Here is a 9,892-nt window from a genome sequence, read left to right on the forward strand (position 1 = left end):
AATTTTTTATATTTTTTTTTCGAAGCGCTTTGCATACAATTACAATTACACGTTCGAATTTCCCGCTTTTTCAGCCTCCTAACGTGTGCTGCCGTGCATCGGTGCATACGTGAAGCACCACCATTATTGACACGCGTTTCTCACCAGCGGCCCCCGCGTCGTCGGACCACCTCTTCGCCTTCACGATAGCGGACGACGTGATGAGTAAATGCAGAAACGCGCTGTTTTCTCCTTGTGAGTAAATTATTATTCGCCAGTGATTCGACGCTTTCAAGCGAAAGCGTGTACGGAACGTTAGTGCTCGTGATAAGTTACACACGGCGTTATGTTAACCCGATGTCGGCGAGTGATGTCGGCACGTATGCGTGCTCGAATGAAGCGATTTACCCGATGGCGTGAACTGCTTCTTCTTCTATTTTCTCGTAATATGCAGATAGCTCTTACCGCCTCAGTACTACGTAATCCGCCGTGATAGTCTTTATGTGCAAGCAATCTGTCGGTGACATGTTGTCAGTGCATTAGAAATGCATATGTTGTTTCTACTGCCTCTCGCTACCATCGGTTCTTCCGAGCAGGCAAGAGACTGACTCTCTCTGGAGATGCATAAACAGAAACAACACCCAGAGCTATAGGTAGATAAAGGTCTGCCTACTTTGTTAAGCTATTGTTATATTAGCCTAATAGTGACCATTCGGAGTTAGTCATTCGGATAAAAGAAGGATAGAAATAATTAAAACTTTCCCCTCAAATTGCTTTGGTGGTCTTGCGCTTTAACCAAGTTGCAGTCGCTAAGGGCCACTTCGCTGTTCTTTACGTGCCCAGAACAAAATTTAGAGTGAAAGAACACTTTTTTTTAATTCCTGTACTTGCCACAACATAGGAACATTTTTCACACGGGTAACGTTCTCGGTTTATCATCATGACTGTATGCGCGATGCTCTGCGATAACGCGTACCTCTGAGCTCTGACCGGTCGTCGTCTCCTGTTAATAAAGTGCGCATTACTAGACGCGAGATCTCCGTTAAGAAGCAAGACAATGCGATGACATCAATTAAAAATGCAACCTCATTCAAAGCTGTACATATTTGTAAAAAATAGTCATTCATCCATGGCAGAAAACCATTTAGTTTCGGCACTGTCCGCAGAACACACCAAGTCATGTTTCCTTGATACCTCAGGATACGCTGATATCGCATGGTGTCGGAGGACACGTTGTCAGGTGTATTAAGCCACACTTTGCTTCATATGAGCAATATGCTATCATATATAGTTAATGGAGTTAGCACCAGACTATTTCTATTTTGTGGCGATTGAGGCATTCGGTTGCACTCAGAAGGCATCGCATGGCTTTGCAGCCGGTAGCGCCATCTATTTAGCGTTCCGCAAACTCACCGCTGTAAATGGTCTATACATCTACAATGCCAGTAACTTCCGTGCGGCAACAACGACCGTTATGGACAACAAACGACAGTATAGCATGGTTTCTGCTGCCTGCTTACTGTCACTACTTACCTGATATAAGCTTACGCAAATCATTCAGAGCCGTCTGTTTTACCGCAGGCGTTTCTCCTAATTCTCTGCGTGCAACATCCTCCAGGGATTCAAGCGACGCACTAGCATCCGGTGTCACCGCACTCATGTCAGTGGCCACTGCAAGATGAAACACATACGAGATGCAGTGGCTAAGGTCGCTGGAGAAGAGCCAGTGTAACACTGGCGGAGGTTAGCAAGTGTAAGTACTGGCTGGCTACCCTGCGCCGGGGAAAGGGTTAAAGGGAATAAACTTTGATAAAAGAAACAAATAAAGCGCGATATGAAACCGGCGGCAAATGCCAGCGCCAAATGAAAGGATTAGGGCCGCTATCTTGTACGCGTTCGAAAAGCCGACGTTAGGTTTCGTCTCACGCGATTGCCGAGGCCGCGCCAATATCGCGGCCTAAGCCAATCTAGGTCAATCGCGTTCTGCGAAACCGAACGTCGGCTTTTCGAACGCGTACAAGACAGTGGCCCTTGGTTACTGTCTAAGAGGTTGTTTTTGCCATCAAAATTTATACATGTACGCCAAAGTTCTGCTTGCAAAAAATCCGCTGGACTCGATGCAGTGATGATGCATTCCGAGCTGTGAAATGACTTTGAGCGCAGGACGAACTATCTCGATGCGCTTGTCTCCACGATCGTTTGTCTCTGCTGTCACCATGTATATGTGGTCGCCAGAACGTATTTGTAGGTGCACTCAGTCAAACTTTCGCTTTATAAGTTTCTTATTGTACGTTATGCACTTAATAATATTGGTCTTTGTCCATGTGCACCAAAGCTCCATATCGCTAATATTATGCATACGTAACCACATGTATGCTATTGGATGTTGGCGATTCAGACGAGCTAGAAATGCCACTTTGACAGCCACTGCGAAAATTTTAACTAGATAATTAAAACCAAGCTAAGGTGCCAAGAAATTGAACCTCCATTGCTAATATCGCTACTAAGACGATATCAAAACAATTTTTAAAAGCGAAGCATTTCTTTGCGAATCTCGTCGGGTTTTCGTGACCATGGGTGCTGCGTGGCTGCTCTCTAGCCTAATAGGCTAACCACTCACAGCGGAGCACGCAAGCCGCGCGCGCCGCTAGGTTCCTTTTACCACCACCGGATGCCGCTCGCCTCTGAGCATCCGCGGCAGTTGCCGCGCCGGCCGTTAGAAAAAAAAAAGGAACCAGAAAGCTCGCTTTCGCTCATCTGTGGTAGCTTCGGTGGCATCGCGTTAGCCTGTCTACAATGCCCGAATAAAGCCGTCTGTGTCACTTTGTGCGGACATTCAATAAACACAAACTCGTGTTTCGACTCTTTACGCACTCACACAAAGCTTCGCTATATATAGATTCCAGCTCGTTGGATTTGCTGCATTTCTTGAATTTCTTTTATACAGACTGTACCTGCAGAATTATGTATGTTTCGCATGGCATAGTGAAGAACACTATCTTTTATTGTTATCATTATTATTATTATCATAATTATCACTGCCTAGAAGTATTCTTAATGCCACTCCGCAAGCACGGGGAAGATGTTCATTTGCGGGACTGCGCTTTTGTAGGGAAGCTTTGTAGGGTAGGGAAGCTTTTGTAGGGTAGCTTACTTCAGAAAGACGATTGCTTGCCACTCGGTGGCGTTCAGTGTTCCCAGAAAGCCACCAGATCGTCTGAAGGGAAGTAATGCTATTGCACTGATTGCTTTTGTTTACATGTAGTGATCAGCAATACGCCATAAAAGAGGTGCCACAGACAGAGCAGTTGACCGCCTCGTCTGCCAGGCTAACCACACGTGCTCCAACATCGCCATAACCACCACCGAGAAAGTTGAAGCGCAGTATTGCTATGATTACTGAAGAAAAGGCCAACGTACCACGAATTGTCTTGATCTTCTGGGCACCTTGCATATCCTTTTCTACGAGGCAAGTGGCCACGACTCCCCCAGGAAAGCTTAGAGTTCCATTAGGCTAAGTGCTCGCTCTTCAGCGCCCAACCTTTTTTTGCCCTGCACGCTGAAGAGTGCGACTGCTAGGCATGCTTTTAAACTAACAGCTAAATACCTCAGAGGCAGGAGAAGGTATTTTGCTTACACATAGAGGAAAACCGGAGCCTACTCTCACACAGCAGCCTTGAAATCAGTCTCAATGCCATTTAGTTCAATGCCGCGATAAGCATGTATGTCTGAGATGAAGCAGGGAGGGGGGGGGGAGGCAGAATCGCCAGAAAAAACACAAACAGCGCTTCGAGAGCCGGTCAACTCCTTGCACTGTGGAGAATGCAGACCCAGTCGCTATGGAAGCCTGACGGCGAGGGAACAGTTTGCCTTCGTTTGCGTGAGCGTAAGAGTTGCACAAGAATGTCGCGTCGTCAGTCGCTGTAGAAACCGCAAAAAGGATAGACCGAGTATAGGAAAGCAGGTTATTTATACAGGGGTATTCATTTTCAACTTCATTAGTTGCCTTTCTTGCTTTTTTTATTAGTATAAATGTGCGCTTAGATTACACGCAAGCGGCAGTTTTCGATTTCTGCATTGGCTGTACGCCCCGTCAATACTATTGCCCTGTCTTCTCAGCAGGTGTGGATGGTGACGGAGCCAGTTTACCGCCATGCATACGTAATTACTTTCCACTCGACTGTGCTGTACGCCAATACGGTGCTGTCTTTAATAAACAGGATACTTGCAAATTTGTCCTTTTAACGCGGTAGCACTAAGGACCCCGTGTGCTCCAGTGGTCGTTAGGAGTACGTTGCAGTACGTGGCAGTAGAGCACTTCACGGGCTCGGGCTTACACGAAAGCCCGGGCGGGCCGGGTAAGGCAGTTTTTTCACGGGCTCGGGTTTTTTACCGCGGGCTCGGGCCGGGATCGGACTTTCTGGTGGTGTGCATATAACGTGCAGCGAGTTATTCTAGCGCGTCTCGACTCTGAAAAACATGTCGTTTTCGGTCTCAGGTCGGGTTCGGGCCGGTTTCGAGCCGGGCTCGGGCCGGGCTCGGGCCTAAGGTAAAGGGGTGGCGGGTCGGGCCGGGCGGGTAACGTAGATTATTTCCGGGCCCGGGCCGGGCCCGGGCTGGAAAAATCGGCCCGTGCAGTGCTCTACGTGGCAGTATGTCGTTAAAGTAAATTACACGGCCTACATGGACAGCGCCCTAATGGACCAATCGTCATAATGCATGGGAGAGTGATTTTCTTCGTGATTCAAATCGAAGTCAGTGGCGCAATAAATGCTCGAACTTCTCTTCTGAGGTGCAGACATCGAACGCGTTGCTTTTGGTCGTTGGAATTAGTGTATATAGCGGTGACGGAGAAGTCAAGTAAAGTGCAGCAAAAAATCGGAGAAATTTCAAAATAAAATTTGTGGCAAATCTATATATTCAATTTCTATTGACTAGCTTACACGTTCGCCTAGACCAGAAGTAACTGTACCGGCCACCTAGGGCTAGCGTCTGACCTGGTGCATCTGTAAATTACCTTGTAGAACTCGCATAATCCGCCGCAGTAACTGAGCGGCTGCGCGTTGCGCTCGAGGTCGCGGTTTCGATGCCGGTCGCGGCAGCCTCATTTCGATGGCAACGGAATGCATAGGTCCCGGTGTACTCAAATTTGGGCGCACGTTAAAGGACCCTAGATGGTATAAATTCATACGGACTCTGCCTGCCGTAACTACGGCATTTCTTTTTAAAAACCTGTTGGGATGTACTGAACCAGAGCACTAAGTTAAATATGAAATTAAATATGAGCATGCAGACCCGTGTCATGCAGATACTGCAACAGTGACTCATAAAATGTGTTGTCCATGATCTTCCAACCGAATGGCACACAGTTGTACCCATATATGTAAAACAGTGTTATAGATGCCTTCTACTTCCCGGAGACTTCCTGGAAGGTCACCTGCTAAATTGCACAAGTGTATGTGTTAAATCTAATAGTATCTTCAATTATCATTATATGACCGTCAATGAGGCGTAATATAGCTCGTTTGGGCGCTGATTAGCTGATAATCGGTGCAGAGCCTCGGAGTCTGATCTTCTTTGGGAACTGTGTTAATTGGTGACGCAACAGTGGATGTGGAGAGTCTTTGGATCCCAGTGCCCGGCATTTCTTTTAGCCTCCGTTTATCCATATTTTCTTTTCTTGGTATATCCAGTTGAAATAACGGATATCAGCTGGAATAGCCAGGATATCAATGTAATTCATAAATATAGAGGTATAATAATGACTAACGTGACCAGATTCCTGGACGGAGGGGAAGAGCGAAGGGAAGAGCGAGAGAGAGAGAGAGAAATAAACTTTTATTTTCCGAAACGGTAATCCGAGTCAGGACCCGGTTCACCCTAGGTGGGAGGATTCCTCATTCCAGGAACCCTCTGGCTTGGGCTGCCTCCTTGGCCCGGGCGACAAGACTGCGTTGATCGTCCAGGTCGTCAGAGGAAAGCTTCGCCTCCCACGTTTCAGTGAAGTGCGCTGAGTTGGGTTGCTCCTCGTGTCTTGTGTCGTCTTGTTGAGCTTGTGAGCTGGGGTCTGGGGATGTGTCACGCAGTGGGCAATCCTGGACCGTTTTTTTTTTTTTTTTTTTTTTTTCTTTTTTTTTGGGGGGGGGGGGGGGAGCGGGGTCGGAGGTCATCATCATCATATTTATTTTTCCAACATTTATAACATTTTGGCGAAAACCAGATAGAAACGAGAGTAAAAATGCCTTCTACCTTTTGCTTATCTGAAGGGAAACTCTTTACCAGGCTCTTCAGTAAATTTTCGATTGCGTTTCGGCCAGTAGTGCTCCCCGAGATTTCTTTCGGGGATGGAGTGAGAAGAACCAAATCGGGGAGGAGGGGGCTAGAATTTTCCTTGGAAAAAAAATATTGAAAGAAAGACGCAGTGATGATCCCAGACATAAAATTTTCTTGGGGGAGGGGGGAGAGGCAGGAGAGGGCGAAACATTATCCTTCGGCAAGGATAATGATAATGAGCCGCTGATCGACTTGGCATGCTTCGCTCAAGAGATGTTTGAATGGAACTCGAAATCAAGGCTTTGTGGTCGATCAGTACTCTTTGTAGTCCTTATCACGTGGCACCTATCTTTAATTGATCCCACTCGATAATCGTTGATGCGGGCAAACCCAAGCAGGGCTGCTGTTTGTGTTAGAAGATGCCTTCCTCAAAATCGTGGCATCGGACGTCGTCCTCGTGCTCGCCTCCGAAGTTCGCAGACGCATAAAGGCCAGCAGCTTCGAGAGATAGGTTTCTGCAGCAGCAGTAACGGCGTCTCGTGCTGCGTCACGCCAACATGTCGCTCCCCCCCCCCCCCCCCCTCCCGTATTGTCAGAGCAACATCTTAGGAGATTCAGCGCAAATTTAAACATTGCTATCGCTTTCGATGAGTCGCCCGTCGGGCGGTACGCGGTAAGTCATGCACCGCAGACAGAGGACACCAATGAAAGTGAACACTTCAGTCACTTGGCGTGAGGCAGCCGGTGTCATCCGAACCCGCCGTATGGCTCTTTTCGCACTCCCGTTCATCGGTCTTAAAGGGTAGTACACTCCATCGAAGGCAGGCGATACCTTCCTGATGTCAGGTGACAGCCGCAGCGGATACCTGCCAGTCGGTTTGTCCACATAGTAGCACCAGCGTTTTATAGCCGGCGGCACGCCACGCACACTTCTTTTCTAGTATGATCGGTTATATGGTGGGCTCCCCAGCAGCAAGATTTTATTGCGATAGCAATTAAATGAACACTCCAAGCAGATTTCTGTCGTCGGCGTCACCGTGCTCGTCATCGTGAGGTTCCGTATAAAGTCCAAGGGCGATAAAATCGTAGCCGCGCGCCGTATGCTGTATGTGCGAGTGAAAGCGCGCGAGGGACGCGCGCTTTCACGGAGAGCGAACGCACGGCGGAGAGCAAACGCGACGTCTTCTGTCGTGCGAAAGGCCGTGGGAGGATGGGAGGGAGGGAGGGGAGGCGACGTTCAGCTGCGGCACCAAATGCGTATCTTGCGACCGGGCACAAAGGGAACTGGCGACTCAATCTCCCACGCGAAAGGAGGACAGCGGGAAGGCAGCGCGGGAGGGAGGAGGTGCGGCTTCTACTCTGCCAGCAACTACGTAATTGTACCTTGCGTGGCTGCAGGCTGTCGCATGCACCGCGTCTTGAAAGAGATCTCCACACGGATCTTACCTTTGTATGTGCTGTGCTTTCGCCGCTCAGTGTCCGTTAAAGCGATAGACCGCACGAGCCTTCGCTCGCTGCTGCAGCCGTGCTTGCTCACGCCAGCGTTTTGACAGTGGTCACCGAATGTGATCTATTCATGTTTGCTAGTACGCGCTGACACCATGCTTGTTAATTCAGTTAGTAAGCGAATGTGTCCAAGTTTATGCAGCCGATAAAACTGCTATCCTTACTCCGTATAGCTCTGATAATTTGTTATCGCAATTGATGCTTCGCCTTTCGGACGAAACTGCCACTTTATTTTTCTTTCGCCTTCTCCGTGTTCACGCAAGTTAATGATTAATTTGCAAAAGTATTCTGCGCATACGAGAGAAACCTATTTAACAGAGAAAGAACTATCAACCGCTAACAGATAGAATTGTTGGCTCTCCTGTAATCGAGAGTAGATATAAGCATGAAACGGCGACCGGCAAAGCATATTGGTTAGAGATGATACTAGCCACAATCTTAAAAAGGGTATAGTGCATGTTCGCAAGGACACACCACACCACACAACCATCCGCGGCGCGCCGGACGCTGCCGGCGTGGTCACGTAGCGTGGCGCCATCTGTCGAAGGAGGCGGCGCAAACCTTCCATGACCAGCCGAACTCGCGGACTGCTGGCGTTCAAAAGAGCACAGGCAACCCTGTCTTAGCGCCAAAAGATGACAGTCAAGTGTATGGGGCCCTGTATCTGCATTTTGAACGTCGCTGTTGGAAATGACAAATAAACGTTCAGCGTACTAGAAGTTACAGCTCGACTGACATTGTGAACAACATTAGGAAGAACTCGGAAGCAATTTTTTGAACTTGTTTGAGCAGCAACGGGCGTATGTAATGCGGTCCTGTAGAATAGGTTGGGGGCCAGAGACCGCATTTTCTTAGCTTTTGACTGATTGCCCGGATAATCTCGTCTTGTTCACGCAACGATGCCTGGATGTTCTCGTTTGAGTGTCCGGATAACGGCTCTGGCTTTTGGCTCAAGGCCACTTGAAGGTCGCCGACAACAGGAGCTGAAAGCATTTCATGCTTAAAAATTATTGTCGCCATTCAGCAGTACCGGCTTTAGTATCGCAAAGCCCCTCTATTGTGCGAGAGAGTGGCAGTATACATTAAATGCTACTGAATGGTGACAATGCCGGATGTTTTAGCGAATACTTTAAAAAAATTATAACCGCCTGTGGCAGACAGCACAATTCTAGCCCATGAGCTGGTCTACTAGAAAGGGAGGAAATGCACAAAAAATTGAAATACATAATCACTAATCAACAAAAATTCACAAATTAAGTGTTTAACTAATTACGTTATGACATTTATTGCAATTTACAATATGCAAATTCTAGCCGGGCGGTTTGCAAGGCGGATGCACTTGGAACGAAGTGTCAGAATGACACCAGTGTCGAGATATTAATTCCCGAACTTTGCGGAGAAATGCATTGGTGTTCCAGTTACTTTCATGGCTCAATGCATAAAAAACCGTGTTGTTAAGAAAGCAAGTGGAACAACAGTGCATTTTTAACGCAAGTTAGTCGGCGCATATCTCGTATATGGAGTCATCCACACAATTATTTTCAAGTGGATATACCTTCCAGTCTCACCCACTTGAATTTGTAAACTGCATCATGTGCCACAAGGTAATCCGTTAGGAACATAATTAGTGAATTTTTGGTAATTAGGCTAATATGCATTTCAATTTCTTGTGCAAGTAATGTCCGCCTCTTCGATTAGACCAGCTCATGAACTAGAAGTATGCTATCTGCCACAGACAATGTTTAGAATTTTTTGAACAAACCTATAACGCCATCGGGAATTGCGAAGTTGGCCTTCTCGCAGCTTCTAAAAGGGCTCAGTCGTCTGAAATCTGGCAAATTTTATCAATTTCACACCTGTCATTGTCATTCATCGCTAGTGGAAGAGACTAATCTTTCAAATACCACATTGCGTCCAGGGACTCCCGGACCATAGCCTCCTATATAATCTATGCCTGCCGGATGAGCCCGAAAAGGCCATCGTCTATGGCGGCGCCACCTACGTAGGGTAAGAGTCAGCATATTGAAAGGAGCGGCAAACCTCGTCATGGGGATGTCGCAACTGCCGCATGATAGCAGTAGCAGATGACGAAAGTTGTTCACACTCTTGTCATAATAAAGGTTTAAATCGGCGG

The 9,892-nt window shown here is 47.5% G+C and overlaps 1 protein-coding gene across 2 annotated transcripts in view; it reads right to left on the reverse strand.

Moving 5' to 3' along the window:
- LOC125944709 (alpha-tocopherol transfer protein-like) overlaps nucleotides 1-9,892 on the reverse strand; it is a 50,572-nt gene that overhangs the window by 17,337 nt on the left and 23,343 nt on the right. The window contains exons 1-2 of one of the 2 annotated variants that reach the window (XM_049665666.1): nucleotides 3,400-3,636; nucleotides 1,513-1,650 (exon numbers count right to left, since the gene is read on the reverse strand). The exons of the other annotated variant lie outside the window; for it this stretch is intronic. Of the exons in view, the coding sequence (XP_049521623.1) occupies nucleotides 1,513-1,650; nucleotides 3,400-3,433 (172 nt within the window). The 5' untranslated portion in view covers nucleotides 3,434-3,636. Of the gene's footprint in view, nucleotides 1-1,512; nucleotides 1,651-3,399; nucleotides 3,637-9,892 lie in introns of those variants that run through there. 2 annotated transcript variants of the gene reach the window in all.

This window comes from Dermacentor silvarum, chromosome 4, assembly GCF_013339745.2.
Source record: "Dermacentor silvarum isolate Dsil-2018 chromosome 4, BIME_Dsil_1.4, whole genome shotgun sequence".
In the NCBI taxonomy this organism is placed as follows: Eukaryota; Metazoa; Arthropoda; class Arachnida; order Ixodida; family Ixodidae; genus Dermacentor; species Dermacentor silvarum.